The sequence below is a fragment of the Planococcus citri genome, chromosome 5, assembly GCF_950023065.1.
Source record: "Planococcus citri chromosome 5, ihPlaCitr1.1, whole genome shotgun sequence".
In the NCBI taxonomy this organism is placed as follows: Eukaryota; Metazoa; Arthropoda; class Insecta; order Hemiptera; family Pseudococcidae; genus Planococcus; species Planococcus citri.
In genome coordinates, this window is record NC_088681.1 from 12,557,924 (window position 1) to 12,585,385 (window position 27,462).

At 34.3% G+C, this 27,462-nt stretch overlaps 1 protein-coding gene and 1 long non-coding RNA gene across 3 annotated transcripts in view; one reads left to right on the plus strand and one right to left on the minus strand.

Annotated features, from left to right (window-relative positions):
- Positions 1–27,462, minus strand: part of LOC135849375 (uncharacterized) — a 498,164-nt gene that overhangs the window by 17,267 nt on the left and 453,435 nt on the right. Inside the window, exon 5 of the long non-coding RNA XR_010559526.1 lies at positions 1,705–1,848. This is a non-coding gene — a long non-coding RNA (uncharacterized LOC135849375). The remainder of the gene's footprint in view (positions 1–1,704; positions 1,849–27,462) is intronic.
- LOC135847912 (speckle-type POZ protein-like) lies at positions 14,798–27,451 on the plus strand. Of its 2 annotated transcripts, XM_065367651.1 has the most exons (3): positions 14,798–15,004; positions 17,544–19,570; positions 25,606–27,451. In XM_065367651.1, exons 2-3 carry the CDS (start codon positions 19,514–19,516, stop codon positions 27,259–27,261), a joined length of 1,713 nt encoding a protein of 570 aa, XP_065223723.1. In that variant the 5' UTR covers positions 14,798–15,004; positions 17,544–19,513; the 3' UTR covers positions 27,262–27,451. The 2 variants fall into 2 exon arrangements, with proteins under 2 accessions (XP_065223723.1, XP_065223722.1); XM_065367650.1 differs by lacking the exon at positions 25,606–27,451 and having other exon boundaries at positions 14,813–15,004; positions 17,544–19,403.

Sequence of the window (27,462 nt, forward strand, 5' to 3'; positions counted from 1 at the left end):
TTTGTCAATTTTTGGCAAAAAGCAGGACTCTATTTTGAGAATATTATAGACCGAAAAAGTCAATGATGTAGCTAGGATTTTCTCAGGGAGGGGGAAAACCCAGATTTCTGGCCATAGAAAATCGAAATGATATGTAATTTTTAGAAAACCTTTCGTGATGATTTTATGAAAATAAAGGTGCTGCAAAAAACGAAAAAAAAACATCCATTTTTTCGTGTTTTATTTTAAATTTTTGCTCACAAGAGGAGAGTGGGGAGGGCGACGGCCCTTTCACCCCCTTCCCCACGTCACTAAAAAAAGATGAATTTTTTTGGCTATTTTCTGGTAAAAAAGTGAGACTTATAGAAATTCTTGAAAAAGAAAGCAAGCCTTTAACAATTTGCTAAAAAGTATAAGAAGTTTTGTCAATTCTTGGCAACGATTTCACCAAAAAAAAAAAAAGAAACAATGAAAAATATTTTTTTGTAATTTTTATCAAAAAAAGCGAAATTTTTGAACAATTTTTAGAAGGAGGTGAAACTGGAATTTTTTGCAAAAATATAAAAACCCTTAGCAAAAAGCAACATTGAAGCAATTTTAGCAAAAAAAAAAAACAGGATTATTTGAAAAATTATTGGCAAAAAAATAATTCTTTTTGGCTTTTTTTTTGACGAAAAGCAGACTTTTGTGTAGTTCTTTTAAAAAATCAAGTTTTTGACAATTTTGAGAAAAACGAGAATTTTTGTCAATTTCCGACAAAAAGCTAGACTTTGACAATTTTTAGCAAGAAGCAGAACAAAGGTAAGTAATTTTAGCAAAAAAAAAAACAAACAAAAAAACGTGATTTTATGAGAATTATTGGCAAAAAAGTGATTCTTTATTCGGCCGTTTCTGGCAAAATACAGAGTTTTGGGCAATTCTTGAAAAAAAAGTAAGACTTTGGCAATCAATTTTCTGCAAAAACCAAGACTTCGACAATCTTGGCGAAAAGGCAAGACTTCTGGATCCAATTTTACCAAAAAGCAGAACTATTTGAGAATTATTGCTAAAATTAAGGATGCTGTTTGCCTATTTCTGGCAAAAAAACAAGACCTTTTGATACCTAGGTAATTCTTGAAAAAAAAAGTAAGAATTTAGCAATTTTGTAAAAAAGCGAGAATTTTTGAACAGTTTTTCGAAAAAAGTGAGACTTTGAAAATTTTGGCAAAAAAACAACCAGTTTTAGCCATTTTGCTAAAAAGAAAAAATTGCTGCAATTTTTCAAAAATGGATATTTTTGACAATGTCAATTATGAAAAAGCAAGACTTGGACGATTTTAACAAAAAGCAGGACTTTTGGCATTTATTGGCAGCAAATGATACTTTTTTCGTAATTTTTGTCAAAAAAGATAGACTCCAGGACAATTCTTTAAAAAAAAATTGAAACTTTGGGATTTTTTGTAAAAGAAAAAATGAAAATTTTATTTGCCACTTTGTGAAGAAGTGACAATTTTTCACATTATTATTTGTAGTAAAAATCAGATCAGATTTGGTCGGATTAGAGTTTGGTCGGATTATACGAATAGATCTGTTTAGATCTTATACGAGATCAGATCTGATCAGAACTGGACATTCCCCAGATCCACATAAATCAGTTGTATGGTCTTGAAGTTTTTCAACGTTCCTATTCGTCATCAATTTTACTCTTTTTTAACACAAGGAAATTAATAATAATTTTATTCTTACCAGAAATCAATAATTTCTCAAATCACGCTTTTATCGTTTTCAATTCCTTCTGCAACTTTGGATCTATTTTTTAATGCTTCCAGCTTCCAACAAATAATGCATCGTTTGCAGCCCAGAAAATGCCATCAATATTCAAATCAGTTGCTGAAATTTCAAAAAAAAAATTAATCAATCGAGAAAAAAATATTTTTGAAAATTTCTATAAGTATTATACTTAACATCGTTACCTATTAAATATTAATCTAACAATTGGAAGAAGGCTAAAAAGAGAGCGCTCATTATTCAATATCGTGACCGCAATTTTTAAAATGTCCAATCATCCATGATTACCAAAAAAATACATTCAACTACAAGTCAAAGCACACACAAAAAAATTTGCCCCCTCCCCTCATGTTCAACTACACTTTCGTCTAAATTCGTCATCCACCCAGTCGACGAGTATTTTCGTACAGTTCTAAAGTGCCATCAACCAACATGACAGCTACATCCAACTCGAGAAACTATCACAACAACAACTCGACCGCAGCTTCATCCCCTTCGCCATCACCATCACCAGCAATCTCCAGCAATAATAAAGATCGTCAGGCGATACGAGATAACAGGGTTGGATAAATGAAGGGGTTTGGTTATATCGTTTAGTAATTAGTGGGATACCCTTCCGGCCGAAACGAATAATTTGCAGACCTTTTGTTTACTTTTGCCAAATACCTACTTACCTACCCTTTTCGCGTTCTCGTTGCGAAAGGGGAATCGCCGCACACGTATTGCCATTACGATACCTACTTATACGTATAAACCTATTTTTTAATCATTTTCCAAAACGATTCGGCCCGCTAGCTCTAACATATTAACAAAATCAGTCAATCAAATTCATACTCGTAGGTAACCATGTCGCTGGTCGCTCGTACCGATATTAACCAATTTTCACAAATTATAGGGTTGCTCGTGTAAATGTTAGTTTTGCTGATTTTTTTTTTTACCAACCCGTCCACAAGTTGGTGTGTGTTCCGGAGATTTGTTTGTTTGTTTTTTTCATTTTTTGGAGGCCTTTTACTAGCCTTATGTATAGCCTTTAATTACAGGTATTTATTTTACACGATGTGGACGAAAGGTAATCGAGATGGCGAAAAATTAACATGCAGGATAAGGGTTATTATATTTTGAAGGTGTGTAGGTAACCTACCGCGTTATAAAAATCAAAAGTGAAAATCAGAAAGGTGATGTGAAGACGCGAATAATACAAAATGTCGAATTTTTGATCATCTTTCAAGCCTATAATTAGCGAAAAATGCCTCATTCCTTGAATTTTTTACTACTTTTGTGAGATCCAAAACAATAAAAATATAGGTGAAATAGTTTTCATCGATTGGAACAAGAGGTCTAGGTATAGGTATCCAAAATTCCAAACATTCAATAAAAAGTGCACAAAAACATTTATAAAAATTGACTGAAATTTTAAGATGCAAATTATCTATGTAAAGTACTTAAGAGGGCAGGGGAGAGGGGAGGGGCGGATCCAAACTTCAAAAAAATTTGAAGTAGGTACCAGAATTTCAGGTTGACTGTGCACCCTTTCCCAAAATGAGTTTTTTTTCTTTCAAAAACTCAACTTCCAGTGTAAGGATTTCTTGTGATTTTAGTCACAAAAAATACTGTTATGCGAAAAAAAAACGAACTTTCGTTGCAGTTTTGATAAAAAAGCTGTTTTTTCTGCAATTTTAGCAAACAAAAAGCAAGCTGTTTATACAAAATTATGACAAAAAAACAGGTCGTTGTAGAATTCTGGGAGAAAAACTCGATTTATTGACAATTTTCACAAAATATGGGTTCACAGTTTCGACACGTAAATTTGTTTTGGAAATTAAAAAAAACTGTTTTTCTGTAATTTTTAGATTTTTTGGAAACTTTATCAAAAAAAATGTTTTTGGCAACTTTGGCAAAAAAAACAGAAGACTTTCTTTACAGTTTTAACGAAAGAAAAGATTTCTTGCGATTTTGGCACAAAAGTAAGATTTGTTTAGTGATTTTCATTTTTAAAAAAAAATGATTTTTTTTTACGAAATTTTGACAAAAAGTAAGACCTTTTCGCAATTTTGATAAACAACAACCAGTCATTTTGATAGTAGGATTTTTTTGAAATGTGACCAATAAAAACCAAACATTTTCCGCAATTTTGACAAAAACTACACTTTTGACCTCATCTACGTCATCTCTACTCTTTTTCCAACTTGCATCAGTTCAATCAATTGTGAGGTTCAGGAAACACGGCTATTTTTGAAGATGATTTTCACGAGATCCGTTAAGTGGGAGCGGGGTGTGGGAGGGGTAGAATAAAAAAATCAACCATTCTGATACTTATGATTCATTGTTTGTTTGTTTCCGGGCGAGCAAATCGTTCTCAAACGAGTAAAGCCAAGTTTTATGATATAATCTTTTATGTATGTAGTTTGGTTTATCGATCATTCATTCGTTTACGATTGATTTTTTGTTTCTGATCAAACAGGGTGTCCAACAAAATTTCCAAATGGAAAAAAAGGACTTAAGTATAGGACTTTTAGCAGGACTTTTTAGCAGGTCATTTTTCGAGCACTTATGGAAATTTTTAAGTAGGGGGAGGGGGAGGGGAGTCAAAATTTACACTTCAGTTTTTAGCCAAATTTTTGTAAAAAATGTTTGCTGTTCTCATAATTTCAAACACCTCATGATTTTATTTAAACAAGTAGACGCCAAAAATATAACGTTTCACTCCAATTTTTCGTTTTATTTTCTCCCTTATCAATTTAAAAAATTGATAAATATCACATCATGTTCGCTTAAAATCATTAACTAGAACTCTTCTATTTCGATTGTAAATATTTCATATTATGTATTATATTTGTTTCAAAATTTAGAAATTCGAATAGTTTTTTTGTTGAACAATTGAAAATGGAAAAAGAAAAGCAAATGGGGCCGAGCAAAGCGAGGCTAAAAGCACTCGAAAATTAGTATTCCAGGAGGCATAAAAACGATAGAATAATTCTAATGATATTTTTTTTTTTGAAAAATCCAAAATCAAAAAAGAAAAGCGAACGGACCTGAGCGAAGCGAGGGCAAAATCTCTTGAAAATCAGTACTTCGAGAGGTATAAAAAACAATGTATTTTGAGTAATGAGTTAGTTATGAAAAGTTTGTCATTTTGTTTCAAAATTTTGAAATTCGAATAGGTGATGTTTTTTTTTTTTTTTTTTTTTTGAAAAACTTCATAATTGAAAAAGTAAGGGGAACGGGCTTGAGCGAAGCGAGGGCAAAAGCTCTTGGAAATCAGTATTTCGAGATGCATAAAAACGATGGTATTCGAATGATATTCAAAATTTAAGAAGGGCAAAAGCTCTCGAAAATCAGCATTTTGAGAGGTACAAAAACTAAGTTTGTTTGTGCGATGAATTATTTATGTTTCGCTTCAAACTTTTAAAATTTGAATTATGATTTTTTCTTTAAATTGAAAATCAAAAAATAAAAATCTAAGGGGCCCGAGCAAAGCGAGGGCAAAAGCCCTCCAAAATCAGCATCCCGAGAGGTACAAAAACGATGCTTGTTTGTGTGATGAATTATTCATGTTTTGCTTCAAAATTTTAAAATTTGAATTCTGATTTTTTTTTGAAAATTTAAAATTGGGAAAAAGATAAGCTTGATACTTATAGTGTAATATGCCTTCACCCTCTAGGTGGACATTCTCGAAAAGATTACCTGGTTAGGGGAATCGTCGTAACGTGGGAACTATCAGTGCATAAATTAATATGCACATAAATCACTTGGTACGTGTATCTTTACACAATACACCCGTTTTGTACAAAAATCTGTCAATCATGTACAAAAGGGGTGAGCTCAGATCTTCTGGATCATGGCTTCTCTGTATGAGAATTTGTCCACGAGCCTCACTTGTTTTCTATCGTCTGTAGCGTAAGGTATCAAGTGGCATTGTGTCTTCATAGTGTCAAATTAAATGTATAAGTCTCTCAGTGAGACATTTAACTCGTGTTTATTCCACTTCTAGCGTGGTAATTCTATATTGATTTACTCATTTGTCGATAGAGTAATTAACGTAGATATAATTAATACCTATCGCGAATACCTATTCATCTCTTCTTGCGGCTATCTGAGATGATTCCAGACATCATCAGGTAGAGCGTGTGTTACGTGTGTCTCTTCGTAAAGCAGCCCCGACTTCGGATGGTATAGATGTCCTTTTGGACCACACGATCGGCAACAATCTTATGGCAAGGATCATAGATTGACATATTGGGACGAAGGTAGAGAATATTTTAATTAAACTAATTAATTATAGTAATATTGATGTCTTTTTGTACAATAAAGAGTATCATCGGAATAATGATGTTAGGTGTTCACTTCATTATTATTCTAACCTTTAGTTGTTCTCGTTAATATTGGATCAGATCAGTGCTGGATTAAAATATGGAATGAAGATAAATGCAGGCAAGACCAAGGTGATGAGATTTACAAAAGGAGACTTCAAGGAGGTCAAAATCAACATTGGAACTCAAGAAATTGATAATGTAAATCAGTTCAGATACCTTGGAGCACTGATAAATAATGATGGTAGAGATCATAAAGAAATTAAATCACGGATTGGAATGGCAAAAAGCGCCTTTAACAACCTAGCCAATGTGCTGGGAAATCGAACGATGAGTCTAGCTCTGAGAAAGAGAATTATGCGATGCTATGTATGGACCGTTCTGAAGTATTCCTGTGAAACATGGACCATGAGTGCAGAATGCGAGAAGAAAATATCTGCTTTTGAGATGTGGTGCTATCGAAGGCTACTACGGATCTCATGGAAGGACTTCATCACCAACCAGGAAGTATTAGCAAGAATAGGAGAGGGGCGGAAAGTCGTAGTAGACGATATAAAGAACAGAAAGCTAAAGTATCTAGCTCATAAAATACGAGAAAACGGTATTTTCATGCTAGCGGTACAGGGGAAAATTCAAGGAAGAACTACAAGAGGGAGGAAACGATCGGAGATGTTAACAACAAACTCACCGGCCAACTCTCCCTGTAAGACCCTGAAAGAAACTATCAGATACGCTAGAAACCGGCTGATATAGATGGAAGTATACGCTATCTCCTGTAAAGGAGCGCGACTACGACAACGACGACCCATGTCTAGTGACATTAGGAGACATAGGCCAAATTCAACCCCCTTAGGTAGTTTCTCATGTAACCCCCCTTGTAAGTAATCACGCTTATATGAATCATCTAATCCTAGTAATTATCACTTCAACGATAACAAGCTAACGGGCTTGAGCGAAGCGAGGGCAAAAGCTTTAGAAATTCAGTATTTTGAGAGGTATAAAAACGATGTTTTTTTGTGTGATAAGTGTCCTATATTTTGCTACAAAATCTTAAAATTTAAAAGATGATTCAACACCCCAATTCAAAAAAAAAAAAAAGAAAAGTGAAAATTCAAATTTGAAAAAGAAAAACAAACAAACTCGAATGAAGCAAAGCTAAAAGTTTTCAGAAATTCATGTTTTGCTGAGAAATAAAAAAAAATCTGTAAGGAAGGGGGAGTTTATTTTTCTGATTCAAACTTTGAACATTTCTTGAATTTGAACAATAAGTTACTGAGCAGGAAAAAGAAGAGCAAATAGCCCGAGCAAAGCGAGGGCAGACGCTCGGGCAGAAGCTCTCAAAAATGTGTGATTCGAGTTCTAAAAAATTCGACAAATTAGCCCTTTCCTGCAAGTTCAAAATTCCGGAAAAAAGGAAGAAATTGAAAATTTGAAAAAGTCATATTGGAAAAAAAGAACTTTTGGATAAAATTGTTGAAAAATAGGACACTAAAAGGACAAAAAGGTGTCATAGGCAAAAAAAAGGACTTTTGTAGGATATAAAGGATAAATAGGAGTGTTAGACAGTAGACACCCTGTCAAATCGTTCATAAACGAATCATCTTCAATGTACAGCGTGTGTAAATCTTTGATTTGATTTTATCTCATTTGATTCTGTATCAAAATTGATGAGCTCGTTTTTCATCATTTTATCGAGAGAGTAATGTAACGAAAAAATTGAAATCGAATCGATAATTATCATAATTCGGAGAATCGAGTGAATTATTTGATCTTGTTGATGTTGATATTATTAGTTTGTTGCACGTGTCAAGCTTCAGCCTTCAGTTCGAATATGTTCAAGTTTCAGTCTTTCGAAATCGTAATACTCCTCAAGTGAGCAATTTCAATTCTACAGCCGATTGATCTTTGGTAACCCCTGATAATTTGATAAATCGTTCAATCAATTAATTTGGTATAATTATATTGGTTATTAAATAAACAAATTAACTGATCGGATCTGGTCGTTGGTCCGTTGATCGTAAAAAAAACCTGATGAAAATAACACGTAGAAGTGACGACGCAATTACCAGGAAGATAATGTACGATGGCGGAGGATGGACGGTGGCATACGTTTGGGATTTTTTTCAACACCAGGTACTTACCTTCGAGATGACCTATGGTAATAAACTTTGGCAGCGGTAAGGTTTTGATGTCTGGAAAAGGGGGATCGATCTGTAGGAGGACTGGTGAAGGTATCTCGTTATTTAGTACTCGTAGGTACCTATCAATACATTAGAATCAGTTCGAATGAACAGTACGTCCACGCGATACATTTGACTAAAATATGGACCCAAGTTGGACCATTTGGATGACCAGAGAGGAAGATGATGAACCATGCCGATACCGCGAACCGAGAGTATATAAGAGAAAAATCCCCTTTACCCCTGCGGCCACCATGTATCGATATTCTCTCTACATACGAGCGTCTGCTGCCTTGTTTATTGAGTTATTATATGTAGTTTATAGAAGAAAGGCAGCATTGCGCCTGGGCCTCGTGACAGTAATAAATTATCGCCGCTGAAATTTTCTTCCTAAAACTTTCGCAATTACTCGAGTAGGCGTATTCGTAGTGTTTTAAAACATATTAGCGAACTAGCAGAGCAGATAGGATGGTGAAAAAAAGAAAGGGACAGAAAGGCAAAAAGCCGGCAAATTTATTACTTATTTAGCCCAAGAGGTAGGATTTTTCGGTAGGTACCGTCCCTAAAATACTTTAATTGAGCGAATCCTCCGGTCTTCGGGGTAATTGCCTTTTACCATAATTTATAGACTTCTAATGATCGTAAACATTGTAAAAATAAGACAGAGCCTCCTTCCGAAAAATACCAATTCGCTTCTCATTTTGTTTTTGTTTTTCGAAAACGAGTTAATATTACGAGTATTATGTTGTGGTCTGCGCGGAATTTTGTACATAGCGGTGTGGGTGAGTTCGATATCCGCGTATTGTGGGCTTTACCTTTACCTATACGTATACGAGTAAAATCATTAAAAACGAATAGATTATCGTTTTGTACCTTTGCGAGTGACTGGAACGCCCTGCGATATATTTCTCGATTTCAGTTTCGCGGAATGTGCGTCCTTTTTTGCCTTTAATTGCTCGTGAGAAAGGAGAAATAACCGTTGTGAAATGATCCGTACCATACGTGTGTATTAATTGATTAGGTATATTAAGATATTTGTGTATTTTGAGGACTAGAATACGTATATGTAGCTTTACCTCTGCTTCAGCTTCTCCCACCGATCCCTTGCCTTGTGAATAAAATCTCATATTACCTACTTCGTGTTTGGTTGAATATTTTTCGACGTTTATTACTGGGAAATATTATTAGTTAGATTAAATTACCATTATAATGTGTAGATATATCAAGTACATTGTCATATAATGTGCATTAGAGTTGCCCACATTAACATAATGTAAAATTTTTTGTGATATGATGGTATTTCTAGTTTTTCTACACCGATTCCTTTTTCCAATTTTGACTTGGGAAAAGAATGGAAAAGATATAAAAATTTGCACAACCGGACCTGTATTTGGTGAATTTTCGAGTCATGAAAATTTGTAATGCTGTCATCGAAAACTGGCCTCAATTCGTTCGCGAACGATTTGCTCAGAATTAGCGAATCATTCGCGAACGAATAAATCACTCTGAAATTGAATCAAATAATACAGAACTATAGAAAAATCCAATCATTCTCAAATACGCCAAATAAAATTGTGAATCATTCGTTCGCGAACGATTTGCTTCAAGTAAAGAAATCGTTCGCAAACGAATGAACCACTGAACGACTGAAAAGTCGAATTATACATGAACTGATGAAACATGATAATTTTTAATGATGTCATCAAAAACTGGCCTCAATTCGTTCGCGAACGATTTGCTCAAATTTAGCGAATCATTCGCGAACGAATGAATCACTCGGAAAATGAATCAAATAATACAGAACTAGAAAAATCCAATCATTCTCGAAATCACCGATCAAAATGGTGAATCATTCGTTCGCGAACGATTTTCTCAAAGTAAAGAAATCGTTCGCGAACGAATGAATCACTGAAATGTCAAATTATGCATAGAATAACGAAACACGACAATTTTTAATGCTGTCATCGAAAACTGATCTGCATTCGGTCGCGAATGATTTGCTCAAAATTAGCGAATCATTCGCGAACGAATGAATCACTCGAAAAATGAATCAAATAATGCAGAACTAGAAAAATCCAATCATTCTCGAAATCATCAATCAAAACTGTGAATCATTCGTTCGCGAACGATTCGCTCAAAGGAAGAAAATCGTTCGAGAACGAATGAATTACTGAAAAATCAAATTAAATCAAATTTATACACAAAATATGTAGAAAAAAACTTGACGGTTTTAACCCTGTTATCGAAAACTAGGCTCAAATCGTTCGCAAACGATTTGCTCAGAATATGCAAATTATTTGAGAAAGATTGAATTACTTACTTGAATAAAATGATACACTACAAGACAGAACGAATCATTCTTCACTCCATCAATTAAAAACTGTGAATGATTCGTTCGCGAACGAAAGAGTCACTGAAAAATCAAATTAGATTGCAAATAAAATAGTGAAATCAAATTAAAAAAAAAAAAAACCGAATCATTCTTCGATCAACCAATAAAATGTACTCAATGATTCGTTCACGAACGATTTTTCCCTTCTGAGCAAATCGTTCGCGAACGAATAGAACACCGAAAATCAAAATCGTGTATAGAGTAACAGAATTTTGAAAATTGCATTTCGGTCATCAAAAACTGGACTGAATTCGTTCGTGAACGATTTGATCAGAATTGGCGAATCATTCGAGAACGACAGAATCACTCAGAAATCAAATTAGACCATATCGTACATAACAAAACAAATCATTCTGCAATACGCGATTCACTCTGATATCACGAATGATTCATCGTTCGCAGAAAATCGTTCGCGAACGAATGAATCACTGAAAAATGAAATTATCTAGGTATGAATAGAACGTAAATAACGAAACTAAACATTTTCATTTCTACCATCGAAAAATAGATTCAATTCGTTCGCGAACGATTTGCCCAGAATCAGCAACTCATTTGAGAACCACTGAATCACTTGAAAACCAAATAAGATGGTACATAACAAAACCGAACAGATTATTTTTCAATCCATCAAGAAAAAATTTGCATGGTTCGTTCGCGAACGATCCACTCAAATAAGAGAACTCGTTCGCGAACGAATAAATCAGTGAAAAATCGAACTAAGTATTCATCACATGACAAAACGACGCCAATTTCAGTCCTATCATTAAAAACAAGACTCAATTCGTTCGCAAACGATTCGTTCAATATTGACAAATCATTCGAGAACGATTAAATCACTCAGAAATCAAATAAGCCAATAAATGATTTTTAAAAAAACGAATCATTTTTCAATTTATAAACTAAAAAAGTGAATGATTCGTTCGCGAACGATTTTCCTCATTGAGCAAATCGTTCGCGAACGAATGAATGAATCACTAAAAATTGAATGAAAATAAATGGGTATTGAAAAAAACTTGACTCGACAGTCGGCATGTTTCAATCCCACTATCACAAACTGGACTCAATTCGTTCGCGAACGATTTCTCTATTTTTCCCAAAAATTGATGAGTCATTTGAGAACGACTGAATTGCTTGAAAATCAAATCAGATAAAAATCAGGAAAAGTCAAGACACAATATCACTCCCCATTTTTCAATCCATCAATTAAATTCGTGAATGATTCGTTCGCGATTGATTTGTTCAAAGGAGAAAATCGTTTGCGAACGAATGAATCAGTGAAAAAATCAAATTAGCCGATTAGATATACGAGTATGATAGACGAAATGACAAACAAAATTCGACAGTTTTAACAACGTGTATCATCAAAATTCAAAATCTGGACTCAATTCGTTCGCGAACGATTCACTCAGAATTGAAGAATCAATCGAATTTGAGGACGACGGACAACCAAATCAGTCAAAAATCAAATCAAGATTCCCAACAACATACGAAAAGACGAAACTAAGTATTCTTTAACCTATCAATAAAATTTGAGAATGATTCGTTCGCGAACGATTTTCTCCGAAGAGAAAAATCTCTCACGAACGAATGAATCAGTGCGAGAAATCAAATTAGGTGTAGATGACAATGACACGACGAAACTCGAAAATGTAAATTTACCATCAACAGCTGGATTCAATTCGTTCGCGAACGATACGTTCAGAAGAAAAAGAATCGTTCGCGAACGAATGAATCAATGAAAAATTAAATTAGGAATAAACTACACGATGAAACTCAACAGTTTGAATTTTCTTTTATCAAAAACTCGACTCAATTCGTTCACGAACGATTCGCTCAGAGTCGACAAATCATTCGAGAACGACTGAATCACCACTAAATAAAATCCAGCGAAAAAGAAAGCGACAAAATTCGACTTTCAAATCTTTCAATATGGACTAAAGATGATTATTGTTCGTGAATGATTCAATCAGCGGTGGAAAAAAAAATCGTTCGCGAATGAATGAATTATTGATGAATCAATTTATGGGTGAACAGGCATTGATTTTTGAACTTTGAACATATAAAGAAAAATCCAAATCAGTGTGTTTTCGTTTCGGTTAATGAAATAAAAAAATTGGGTCGTGAACGAATCAGTGAAATTTCACTGCCAAAAATCACTAAAGCAACAGGTCATTTCTTCATCTAAATCAGTGATTGTTCCATTACCAGGACTGTGAATTCGTTCAATTTAATATTCAGTGAAAAAATTGAGTCCTTAGCAGCACGTCAGGTACCTCTACAGTAAATAAACCTAAGAAAAAAATCACACCTGGGTTTAATGTTTTCACTACCCCTTAATATAATAACTTATATCTGAAATTAAAAAAACCTATCCTAGAATTTCCTGCTTCCATCCGAATATCCGAATCAAAGGATCTCTATAACCTTGACAAATACACCAAAAAAATTGTACACCCTCTTTCCATATCATCAAAATCAACAAATCCACCTATCCCACTACCCACCATTTTACCATCAATACTCCTACCGATCAAATTAGGAATCACTTCTCACAACTTTTGAGTAAATATTTATTTATTTATTTTCCTAACCCGTTAATATTTTTATAATCATCGACGATGGTTTGTTAATAAAGTAATTATAATTTTATTCAGTTTAAAAGAGGCGTGGGATTGTATTAAACGAGGTGAAATGAAAAACTGAGAAAAAAATATTGACAGGAAGTGATTTTCGATAAGACACCCTTGATCGATACCTACGTGCGTAAGTGTGTGAATACTCGTATATGGCCACGTACATACAAGAAGAATAAAACGGGTGTTCGAGTATTTAAACCCGTTTACGAGGCTGTCAAATCGATCCGACGTATCGCGATCGGATGTATACCAAATTAAACACTTAATTTTAGTGTTGGCAACCTTTATAAGTGAGGTGGGAGGCTGCTTCCAGGACAAAATTACAGGGTCTTCCTTCTCAGCCTTATAGGTACCTACGAGAGTAAGTCGATCATCGATAAGGACGCTTCGTACGTAATTTTGTAATCGGCGGCGTGTTTATTTTTATAAATTAGTTTATAGGTAGTAAAATTATGTCGAATAGTAATCGGAGGCCCTTCATTATAAACACTTTTTTTTTTTACACGAGTAATGATGTTTGATTAACAGCCTATACAAAGCTCACGTGTATCTATTTGTATTTATCTTTGCATAAGATCCAATCGAATCCTACTACGAGTAGTAGGTGCTATACAAAGTCATCCACAATAAAACCATCCATCGTCACAATCAACCCGAACAAGAATAATATTGCGGTTCTGGTAATTTTACGCTTGGTTGCCATCTCAATGGTGAACCTACTGTAGCAGTAGAACAGGGTCGGTCAGATTTAGTACCTAATTCATTGGTGATTTAAACAGTAACACGAGCCGAACACTGTGTAGGGTTACAACTCGTCATCTCTGGTGAAAAAAATCAAAATGACCACCGAAGTTTAACCTACGATTATGAGAATATTCTGACGAAAAAGAGGAGGAAAAAAAACGGTTAAATGACCAAGTTTTTTTTTTCAAGATTTGGGCTACCAATCGCCAATACTGTATACTTATTGATTCGCGTGATGAGAACCTGTTATATTTCAATTTCTTTTTTTCTCTTCAGTTTTACATCATCGTTTCAGAGCAAAATTTATTCGTTATTTTGATTTTTTTTTCATTTTTTCGTACGTGTGCGAAACCAGTTGCTGAGATTAGATGATGAGTTAATTCATTCACGAAAAATTACTATGTTAAGCGGATTTTTTTCTATACTATTTTGAATGAGAATATCTCATTTGTATTCTTTTTCCAGTCGAAAAATAGCGGAATTAAAATAAGCGGTGGTTGTATTCGTTACTTGGAATACCAGCTACAAAATGATCATTATTTCAAAGGAAAAAACAAATATTTTGAGAACTCCTGCATTTTGAAAAAATTAACTTTGAAATTTTTAAACTGAATAACACCATTTTTTTCATACATCAATATTTGTATGAATAGGTACGTACATTTGTTGGAGTTGATTGTGAATTGAGCAAGAGCCAAAATACGGAAGTAATTTAGCGTTTAATTACGACGATTCGACGATATTTCAAAATATCAATTAGTTACTGGTACCGAGATAAAAACTGACTTTCTTCACACACGTTTGGAATTTTATTTTTGTTTCCATTTTGAAGTTCCACATACTTATTGTAACGATTCTGATATCCAATATTTGAAATTCGAATTTTTTGTGCCCATAGACTGCTGGTTCGCATTTTTTGGTTCACAGAATTAAGCAAGCATGAATCATTTTCGAATTTTTTGGATAGTATTTTTCGTCTCCCATTGCAGTGGTCAAGTAAGAAATTTTACACTCTATGTATGTAGGTAATATGTATGTAAATGCAAATACTCGTAGGTACAATTTTGACCTACTCTTCACGATATAAGCTCAATTTCTGCAATCTAATTTTGAACTCGAGTTGTAAATTTCAAAACCGAAGGGTCATTCCACGTCAATTCAACCAAGAAGTGGAAAGGGGGGCGGGTCGGTGATTTTTTTGAAATTTTTCCTGTGGAAAGACCTACCGAAGGGATGACCAATGGCGCAAATTGCAGCTCTCTAGCCCTATTTTAAAGGCTGCTAGGGGGTGTCAACATTTTCAGTGAACTTGAAATATCATCCATTTCAGCAGTGGATTACTCGATAACTGCGATACCTACCAAAATGGAACTTTTTCTAACGGTTAGGGGTTTTGAAAGGCTTTTTGGTGATATCATGAAAATCAGTGTTGCCACTTTTTTTTCGTACAAAAAATTAGCTCAAAAAGTTTTGAAACGTAGTTTCATATCGTTCCGAATCTCAAAAATTCTGAAAAAAATATATTATGGACAACTTTTCATGCTGAACAACATATTAAAAAATTGGGATGGTAACATGCTGCAAAATTGATTTTAAAAAATTTAAAGCTTGCGAAAAAATGCGATTTTTTGATTTAAACCATGAAAAAAAGTTTTGATGGGTGACGTTGACCCCTTTGACCCCTATTTTTACGTATCTGTTGAAAAAGTTGAAAAAACCCTTTCACTCGATAAAAATGAACTCCACACACAAAAAAATCGAAACTCAAAAAAATTCAATTTTCAATTATTTCAAACATCAAAAAAAGTTTAAATTTATTCAGTTGTCCTTTTTCTGACGTATTTCATGAAAAAGTTGATGAAAATTACACTCACAACAGAAAAATAAAAATTCGCGTAAAAATAGGGGTCAAAGGAGTCAACTTCACCTATCAAAATTTTTTTTCATGTTTCAAATAAAAAAATCGAATTTTTTCGCAAACTTAAAATTTTTTAAATCAACTTTGTAACATGTTACCATCCCAATTTTTTAATATGTTGCTCAGCATGAAAAGTTGTCCATAATATATTTTTTTCAGAATTTTTGAGAGTCATGAAAACTGCGTTTTAAAACTTTTTGAGCTAATTTTTTGTACTACGAAAAAAAGTGGCAACACTGATTTTTATGATATCACCAAAAAGCCTTTCAAAACCCCTAACTATGGGAAAATGTTCCATTTTGGTAGGTACCGCGGTTATCGAGTAATCCACTGCTGAAATAGTTAGGTTCATTGAAAACTTTGACACCCCCTGGCTGCCTTTAAAAATGGGCTAGAAGGCTGCGATTTGCGCCATTGGTCATCTCTTCGGAAGGTCTTTTCACAGGAAAAATTTCAAAAAAATCGCCAACCCCCCTTACCACTTCTTGGTCGAATTGAGGTGGAATGGCCCTTTAGCAAAGCTTTATAAAAAATTTCCATCATTTTGAAGAGGGGGAGTAGGACCAAATTCATAAATCAAATTAAAAAAAAAAGAGAGCATGAATGGAAAATTTCAAATTTTAATTAAACTCTCAATAGTTTAAAATTTAACAAAGGTATAGAACTTTAGCACAAATTAACAGAGTATGAAGGGTCCAAACAGCAGATCAAAAGCAGGACTTTTGTTGGAAGATTTTTTTCCATTACTTAATTTCTTGGAGGGGGAAAGATCACAAATTTTTTTAAAAGATTGTATCAAAAAAAAATTTTTTAAATTTAAAATTCTGAAATTTTTAAATTTTTTCTTATTTTTACAACTCAAGTCAGTACAAAGAGAGTATCCCAACTGGCACAAAAATTTTCGAACGACACATAAATGAATCGATAGAGGACCTAAAAATACATCACCAGCAAAAAGTTCAGAAACTGAAGTTAATTTTTCGATTTTTGAAGAATTTTTTAAAACACTCCAATTTGTGCCAAAAATGGAAAAAATCAAAATTTCACCAAATTGACCTAGAAAGGAAAAATTTACTTTATAAACTATTTTTGATCTGACGAGTACATTGATGATGGTTTCTATAACCATTCTGGAGCCTCCGGTAAATTTTCGAATTCTCCAGTTTTCCAAAAAAAAACCTTCAAGTTGAGTGAAGATAAAAATGATATTCAGCTCCTTCTGAACTAGGATTTACCATCTTTGAGACCCTTTCGATCGATTTAGATACATTTTCAATAAATACTCTCGTGCTGCTTCAAATTAAAAATTTTCTCCAGTGATTATTTTTGGAAAACATTGAAAATAAGCTGAAATTTGATTTGTATCCATTATCGGAATCCTGAGAGTCGATTACTGACAGTTTAGAACCACTCTGCAATCTCCCAATTGGCAGCTAAGAAAAATGGATAATTTAAAAATTGAATAAAAAAACAGTAAAACGCGAGACTTTTAGGCAGTATTTGGCTAAAAACAAGATAAGCAGGATAATCAGCACTGCTTGAAGTATGCTCCACAGCTTTTTGAATCAACATGAGTGATTTTTGCAATAAATAAATACGATACCTACTTTCTTTCAGAATGAACCCTCAAGCTTGACTTCAAATCTTACAGAATGTACTCGTAGAAATGCGATTCGATGCGACACATATCCGAGTATGGGAATTCACGAAATCAATTATGTTTGGGTCATTGATCATTTCAGCGTACACGAGGCATTCTCTAGTGAAATTTCGTCACCCACGCTACGCGCATCCGAGGCTAATGATTCACGTAGCTGGTCTATTTACATTAAACCTAACGGAACTGATAAGAAAAATGACACGATATCTCTAAACGTACAATTACAAATGTCTCTTTTTGTTAATGCGCTTGCCGAGACCAATGTTTCGATCATAAATCATAAAAAGGAATCGGTACTTTCTGCATATGAGCCGTACAAAAAAATAGGCTGGGACTATAGCAATTCGCAGTCGTGGCCACATTTTTGCAAGAAAGACGCTTTTTTCAAAAATCAATTACTACAGAACGACACATTAACATTGTTTATCAACATCAAATGGTTCAAGGAACCGTCGAACGTAATTTCTCACCCCAGTAAAAATTCGTCGTCTAGCGCTAGGCATGAAAGTAGCATTATCAAAGTATGCAATACTTTTGAAAACAGTAAATCTATATCGATCCTGGACAATCCAAGTTTGGCAGAGATGGTGTTCTCAACGAATGGTAGTAATCATGAATGCGATGAGACCGATATGAGGTACACCGACATACAAGTTGAAGAAATAGAATACATCTGGGCTATACATAACATCAGTTCGTACGAGACAAGGGGCTGCGGCATGATTTATTCGCCCAAGTTACACGTACCCACAATCGGCATTTATGAATGTGATTTTGAAATTAGACTACGTGAAATTAGTTATGATGTACACATACAACTATCGGCCGGAAGTAAGATTGGAAAGGCATTAGCAAAGTACAATATTTCGATCATAAACCGCCACGATCAAGTTTTACTTTATGAAAAATCGTCGTTTAAGAAAATGAACGAATCCCGCAAGTATTTCATAGACTTCTCGAAGAAGGATGATTATTTCAGAAACCACGTGTTAAAAGATGACACACTGACACTGTTCATCCAATTGAAATTGTTTTCTCGGCCTTTTGACGTTTCTCCCCAGCGAATGATTTCTTCACCAGCTCCTGTACCCGAGACTACCTCTATCAAAGTCAATCATTCAGAAAACTTCGAATCGATCCCCAACAGCCAGAAATTTGCAGACTTGGAATTTACAACAAACGGCAGTAATTTTGAAGCGATGTTTGAAAACCCAAAATACTCCGACGTCGTGTTTAAAACCAACAGCAGCAAGTATCCGGCCCATAAAGCTTTTTTGGCCGCACGCAGTCCAATTTTCGCCTCCATTCTTCAACGAAAAGAAACAAGGGATGGAAAAAATAGAAAAATTCGAATAAACATGACCCACATGGACGATGAAGTATTCCGAGCTATGCTGCAATATATTTATACCGGAAAGGTCGATAATTTGGATCAACTAGCTGAAAGATTATTCGTAGCTGCAACTAAATACGGTTTGGATGAATTGAGAAAAATTTGCGAACAATCGCTTTGCAAGACTTTGTCAGCGGAAAAGGCAGAAGACATGTTTGTATTTGCCAAGAAACACCACGCCAACGAATTGAAGTCCAGAGCTCTCGAATTAATAAAAAAAAGTTAGGCTTAGTCAAAATTTGAACGTTACGCTAAGAAATTTCTATGGATTGAGCAACAGTCAAAATACGGAAGTTAACGTTTAATTAAGACAATTCGATAATATTACTAAATATTAAATATTGGTATCGAGATAAAAACTGACTTTCTTCGTCACATACTTAACTATGTACATACCTTTGGAATAAATTTATTTTAGTTTTCATTTTGAAGTTCCACATGTCGATGTAACGATTCTGACATCCAATATTTGAAATTCGAATTTTTTGTACTCATGAACTGTTAGTTCACATTTTTTGGTTCACAGAAGCAAGCATGAATCATTTTCGAATTTATTGGATAGTATTTTTCGTCTCCCATTGCAGTGCTCAAGTAAGAATTTTCACTCTCTATGCAATGTGCAAATAGGTACAATCCTGACCTATCCATCACGATAAAAGCTCAATTTCTGCAATTTGATTTTGAACTCGAGTTATAAATTTCAAAACCGAACAGATTAATTAAACTTCAACCTTACTTCTCGCTTCTCTGGTAACTTTGCCTTCGAATTTCGCAAAGCACTAAGAAAAATTTCCGTTTCGGAGAAATGATCTTCCTCTGCTCTTTTCCAGTTTTCTAAAATAACCAGCAGGTCTGCTGTCGCTGCTCATTTTCAAAATTTCTACTTTTTCACTACTTTCACTACTTGTTAGATATCCTGTATTTTGAAGGAATAAAAGTAACGCTAAAGTTATAATTTGAACGGTTTTTAGACCACTTTTGAGAAAATCTGAATTTCTAAAATATAACCGACGACGCGACGGCTCCCAGCACAGTCTGAAACCACCTTCAATCGACTCAGCATATTTGTCGGAGAGCCCACATAAGGATCTATTGCACCCCCCCCCCGCCGACCCTCCGGGACAAATCTTTTCTTAATGGGGGAGCCCTAAGGAACATTTCTAGCCCTTGTCCTCAAAGAAAAAGAAAGTGGCCCTACTTACAAAATGGCGACAATTTTGATTGACAGGTCAGCCGAAATCGTAGATTTCGCGTTCTATGCAACATAGGACTTGCGCCAAATTTTTAAAATCGTACAAAGGTAAATCGAAACATCAGGCAAAAAATTATCACCTGTCAAAATTTCAAGTGCGAAATTGCCTTTTTCGATTTTTAGTGAATTTTTGAAAATCAAATTTAGGCCAAAAATGAGGGAAAAAGTCAAATTTTTACCAAATTGACCAAGAAAGCTGAAACTTGGGATATACCCTATTTCCGACATGCCAAATCGATTGGAAACTGTTTCTAATCGTTTCGAGCAGTTCTGGAGCCTCCAGCAGATTTTTTAAACTTGGAATTTCCCAAAATTTCATCAAAAATTAATGAAGATGGATATTGGACAGTCGAAATTAATTCTGAAAAACTAATAATTTCAATACGGTACAAAGTCGACTGCTGGTGGGTTTGAAGTCGTTTTGGAGCCTCCAGCGACTTTTTGAAAGGTTGTATGGCGTTGTTTGGAAAATTGAAATTTCCAAAAACTAGCTGGAAGCTTCAAAATCATTTTAAAACACCATGCAGTCGACTTCATATCGTATTGAAATTAGTTTGCGAAGTAAATTTCAGCTTGCTATTAACTCCATTTGATAAAATGTTGTGGAAATTTCAAGTTTCAAAAATCTGGCAGAGAATCCAGTAATTTTCAAAAAGCTGCAGTCGACTTCGTAGTGTATTGAAATTAGTTCGCAGAATGAATTGCGGCTTTCCATCTCCATTTCATGAAATTTTGAGAAATTTCGAGTTTCAAAAATCTGCTGAAGGCTCCAGAACTACTCAAAACGGTTTGAAACAGTTTCCAATCAATTTAGCATGTCGAAAATAGGGTATTATATCCCAAGTTTCAGCTTTCTTGTTCAATTTGGTGAAATTTTGATTTTTCTCCTCCTTTTTGGTCTAAATTTATTTTACAAAAATTCACTAAAAATCGAAAAAGGCAATATCGCACTTGAAATTTTGACAGGTAATAAATTTTTGCCTGATCTTTCGATCTACCTTTGTACGGTTTAAAAAATTGGGTGTAAGTCCCATGTTGGAACGCAAAATCTGCGATTTCGGCTGACCTGTCAATTAAAATTGCCGCCATTTTATAAGTAGGGCCACCTTTTTTTTTAGGACAAGGGCTAGAAATGTTCCTTAGGGCCCCCCTGTAAAATAAAATTTGTCCCGGGGGATCGGATCGACCCGGGGAGGGGGGGTGCAATCGATCCTTATGCGGGCTCCCCGACCATATTATTAAGAATGGGATGCCAAGTAAATTTCATTTCAATAACTCAATTGGGTAAAATTTTGTGGAAAGTTTAATTTAAAAAAATCTGCTAGAGTACTCCAATACTATGTACCACTCAAAATGATTCGAAACCATTTCCAATTTATTTGGAGGGTCGAAAACAGGGCACACACCAAATTTCAGTTTTCTTAGTCCATTGGGTAAAATTCTGATTTTTTTTTATTTTTGACCCGAGTTTGATTTTTCAAAAATTCAATAAAAATCAAAATCGTATGTGAACTCAAAAATTTGATCTATTATTTTCAAATTTGCATTCGGAAAATCAGATCACCTCGATTCAAACCTGATGAACAATTATTTCAGACGATTTTCAAATTTTGCGATTTTAGAATTTTTTTTTGATTTTCCATTGAAAATAAAAGGACACTTGGTGTAGAAGTGACTTACGTAACTTTTCTCATAAGGATTATAAAATTATTACATACTTACTAATTCTCATGCGCGAGTTCAATAGTTCATATTCTATCATTTTTGGAAGGAAATTTGCAGGTACTCACCTTAAACAGAGAAAAATTAAGGTGGATTAGTTAGTTATAAAATTATTGATCAATCAACAGATATATATGAAATATTTAATAATAGTCGAAGGCCAAAGCAAGAATTCTGATCATCTCGACGTTTAATAAAGAGCCAGAATGAATATTCACAAGTAAGGTATTATAAAAATTGTAAAACTGATGTGAAAATCACTCAAAAATATCAAAAATTAACGCACCATTAGAAAACGACCACAATTTGAGAAAATATCTCATTTGGGTAAAATTTTGCACGGACTGATCAGTATTCAAGTGCTTAGATTATTGAAAGATACCAAGGATTAAAGCGGATATTCTCAAAATTAAATGATGATTACTGCAGAAATTGTCATAATTTTTGTCAAATTGACCCCCGCCCCTCCCTAATTGAAAATTACGAGAAGTTGAATTAATACCTAGAGAAACATTTTGCATCTGAACTTGCACAAAAAGATTTTGAAAATATGTGCCTAAATCGATCGAATGGGTCACAAAGATGACGAATCCGAGTTTATAGACGACGATTTTCATTTTCACCCAAATTACAGCGTTTTTTTTTTTTTTGAAAAGTGGACAATTTGAAAATCCACAGTGGCGTAGCCAAGATTTTCTCAAGGAGGGGGCAAAACTAGATTTTTAGGCACAAAAAATCGAAATGAGGGGTAATTTTTTGGAAACCTATCGTAATGTGTGGTGATTTCATGAAAATGAAGGCAAAATTACTGCTCGAGCGAAATTTTTTAGAAAAAATGGCTCAGAATAACAAAAAAACGCCCATTTTTGCATGTTTTCTTTCAAATTTTCGCTCGCAAGGGGGGGCATGGCCCCCTTCGCCCCTCCCTTGGCTACGCCACTGAAAATCCACTGGAAGTTCAAGAACGGTTCGAAACCTTATTCATAAATGTACTCGACCGGTCAAAAAAAAGGGCATACTTAATAATTTAAATTTCAGCTTTCTTTGTAAAATGCGAATTAATGGAAAACTTGAAAGTTGAATAAAACTAGACTTAGCGCAGCTGTAACAGTGTGCGTAGCTTATTTTGTTACAAAAGTAAAACCCAATTTCGAAAAGAACGCAATTTTGGATTTCCAAAGCAGAACGCAATTTTGATTTTGAAAGCACAACGCGAATTTGAAAAACAAAGCACAACACGGTTTTGAAAAAACGCAATTGGGATTTCAAAAGCAGAACACAATTTTGATTTTGAAAGCACAATGCAATTTTTAAAAAAACACAACTTCTAAACAAAGCACAACACGATTTTGAAAAAAGAAGCACAACAAGATTTTTTAAAAAAGAACACACAGCGCAATTTCAAAAAAAAAAACAAAGCAATTTTGAAAATAAAAACGTAGATAATTTTAAAAAAATAAGCACAACACGATTTTGAAAAAAAACCTCCTGTTTGAAAAAAGCACAGCGCAAATTCGAAATTAAAACGCGGTTTCAAAAAAAAAAAAAAACGCAAATTTGGAAAAAAAAGCACAATGTGAATTTGAAAAAAAGCATAACGCGATTTCGGAGAAAAGCACAACGTGACTTCAAAAAAAAAGCACAACGCGATTTTGTAAAAAATAACAATGTGATTTTGAAAAAAGCAAAATAAAGCACAACACGATTTTGGTAAAAAGCAAAATAAAGCACAACGCGATTTCGAAAAAAAGCACAATGTGATTACAATGCGATTTTGAAAAAAAATCACAACACGATTAAGTACAAAAAAAAAGCATGACGCGATTTCAGTAAAAAAAAAAGCACAACGCGATTTTGTAAAAAATCACAATGTGATTTCGAAAAAAGCAAAATAAAGCACAACACGATTTCGGTAAAAAGCAAAATAAAGCACAACGCGATTTCGAAAAAAAAGCACAATGTGATTACAACGCGATTTTGAAAAAAAATCACAACACGATTACAAAAAAAAAGCATGACGCGATTTCAGTAAAAAAAAAGCACAACACGATGTCGGAATAAAAGCAAAAAACAGCACAACGGGACTTTGAAAAAAAAGCACATTGCAAATTCGCAAAAAAGCACAACGCAAATTTGAAAAAAAGCAAGAGCAATTTTGAAAAAAAGCACAATGCGAATTTGAAAAAAATCACAATGAGATTTCGAAAAAAAAGCACAACGCAAATTTGAAAAAAAGCACAACATGAATTTGAAAAAAAGCACAACGTGATTTTGAAAAAAAACGCAATGAGATTTTGAAAAAAAAGCACAACATGAATTTGAAAAAAAGCACAACGATTTAGAAAAAAAAGCACAACGCAATTTAGAAAAAAAAGCACAACGTGATTTCGAAAAAAGCACAACACGATTTTTAAAAAAAAGCACAACGCAAATTTGAAAAAAAAGCCAAGCGATTTAAAAAAAATGCACAACTCTGTTTGAAAAAAAAGCACAACTCGATTTGGAAAAAAAGCACAACACGATTTTGAAAAAAAAGCACATCGCGAATTTGAAAAATAAGCACAATGTGAATTTGAAAAAAAAGCACAATGCAAATTTGAAAAAAAACAAGCGATTTTGAAAAAAAGCACAATGCGAATTTGAAAAAAACCACAACATTATTTAGAAAAAAAAGCACAACGCGAATTTGAAAAAAAGCACAACACGAATTTGAAAAAAAAGCACAACATGAATTTGAAAAAAAGCACATTGCGAATTTGGAAAAAAAGCACAACATGAATTTGAAAAAAAGCACATCGCGAATTTGAAAAAAAAACACGTGATTTTGAAAAAAAGCACAATGCAATTTTGAAAAAAAGAACGCGAATTTGAAAAAAAACATGGTCGGTTTTGATTCCAAAAGGGTAACCACCTGCTTTCAGTTCTGAAAGGGTAACCACCTGCTTGCGGTGTCTAGGTACTGAATGTGTGTAAATGAAACACCTGCAGGTGTTCTAAAAACCTTTCTCAAAATTGAACAATAGAGAAAATGTTTAAAATTGAACAATGGGAAAGATAACACTGTAGATAAGAATATTTTAGGACACCTGCGGTGTTACATTTTAAAACAGATGTCGGCTTCGCTTTTGATAAAATCTTTTCCATTATTCAATTTTGAAAAATAAATTCGAAAATTGAACAATAGAAAAGATTTTAGAACCCCTGTGGTGTTACATAAATTTCAAAATTTATCAGACGTCGGCTTTGCTTTTGTCGGCTTTGCTTTTGATATGGCCCTTTTCCCCTTTTTATTCTTTTTTTGGTACAAATTTTCGTAATTAATTGCAATTACTCAAGAAGCTAATTGAGTAATTGCAATTATAATTACGGCGTTGAATGCCTCACGTCAAGCCGCATCTACATAAGGAAATTTCAAAAAAATCGACCCGTCCATCTATGAGAACATTCGTTCCAAAGAATTTTTCCACTTTCAGACCGAAACTAATAGTGTGCTACGCACACTAAAAAGTAAAACGTGGGACTTTAGGCAACATTTGGGCAATAACAAGATAAACTTGATAATCAGCAATTCAGCACTGCTTGAAGTATGCCCCACAGCTTTTTCAATCAACATGGGGGATTTTTGCAATAAATACGATATACTTTCTTTCAGAATGAACCCTCAAGCTGCACTTCAAATCTTACCGAATGTGGAAATGCGATTCGATACGATACGTATTTGAGTACGGAAATTCACAAAATCAGTCATGTTTGGGTCATCGATCAATTCAGTATGCACGAGACATCCATTGGTGAAATTTCGTCACCCATGTTACGCGCATCAGAACCCGAGGCTAATCCATGTAGCTGGTGTATAAAAATTATACCTACCGGAATCGATGAAAAAAATGACACGATCTCTCTACAGGTACACCTACAAATGTCTGTTTATGTTAATGTGTTTGCCGAGATCAATGTTTTGATTCTAAATCATAAAAATGAATCGGTACTTTCCGCACATGGACCGTATAAACGTACGAGGAGTTTCAACAAGCCGCGGATGTGGCCATACCTTTGCAACAAAGATGATTTTTTCAGAAATCAAATACTACAAAACGACACATTAACATTGTCGATCAACATCAGATGGTTCAATGATCCGTCGAACGTTATTTCTCACCCGAGTAAAAATTTTTCGTCAAGATCTACGCATGAAAGCAGCATTATCAAAGTATGTAATTCTTATGAAAACATTGAATCGATACTGGAAAATCCAAAATTGGCAGAGATGGTGTTCTCAACGAATGGTAGCAATCATGAATGCGATGAGACCAATATGAGGTGCACCGACATACAAGTTCATGAAATAGAATACATTTGGGCTATACACAACATGAGTTCTTACGAGACAAGGGACTTCGATAAGATTTATGCGCCCACGTTACACGTACCGACAATCGGAATTTATGAATGTCATTTTAGTACTGAACCAAGACAAATTGGTTTTAAAGTAAGCATGTATCTATCGGCCGGAAGTAAGGTTGGGAATGCATTAGCAAAGTACAACATTTCGATCATAAACCGCCATGACCAAGTTTTACTTGATGAAAAATCGTCGTTTAAAAAAATTGATCCAAGCCGCAGCATGTACTACAGAGAATTCTCCAAGAAGGATGATTATTTCAGAAACCACGTATTAAAAGATGACACACTGACATTGTTCATGCAATTGAAATTGTTTTCTCGACCTATTCATGACGATTCTCACCAGCGTATGGCTTCTTCACCAACTCCTGAACCCGAGACTACCTCTATCAAAAGCAATCATTCGAAAAAAGTCGAATTGATCCCCAAAAATAATAAATTTGCAGATTTCGAACCTGCAGCAAACGGCAGTAATTACGAAACGATGTTTGAAAATCCAAAATACTCCGACGTCGTGTTCAGGACGAATGGCAGCGAGTATCCGGCTCATAAAGCTATTCTGGCCGCAAGCAGTCCAATTTTCGCCGCCATTCTTCAACGAAAAGATACCCGGAATGGAAAAAATAGAAAAATACGAATAAACGTGACCCACATGAACGAAGAAGTATTCCGAGCCATGCTGCAATATATTTATACCGGAAAGTGCGACAATGTGGATCAACTAGCTGACAGATTATTCGTAGCTGCAACTAAATACGGTTTGGATGGATTGAGAAAAATTTGCGAACAATCGCTTTGCAAGACTTTGTCAGCGGAAAAGGCAGAAGACATGTTTGTATTTGCCAAGAAACACCACGCCAACGAATTGAAGTCCAGAGCTCTCGAATTAATAAAAAAAAGTTAGGCTCATGTCAGTCAAAATTTGAACGTTAGGTACGCTAAGAAATTCTTATGGATTGAGCAACAGTCAAAATACGGAAGTTAACGTTTAATTAAGACAATTCGATAATACATATTTCTAAATATTAAATATTGGTACCGAGATAAAAACTGACTTTCTTCACGGTACATAATGTACCTTTGGAATAAATGTATTTTAGTTTTT

Excerpts from the sequence above, each read along its gene's own strand:
- LOC135847912 (XM_065367650.1), top strand. The coding sequence starts at position 14,948 with ATGAATCATTTTCGAATTTTTTGGATAGTATTTTTCGTCTCCCATTGC. Across the intron at positions 15,005-17,543 it reads TCTCCCATTGCAGTGGTCAA|AATGAACCCTCAAGCTTGAC; the intron begins GTAAGAAATTTT and ends ACTTTCTTTCAG.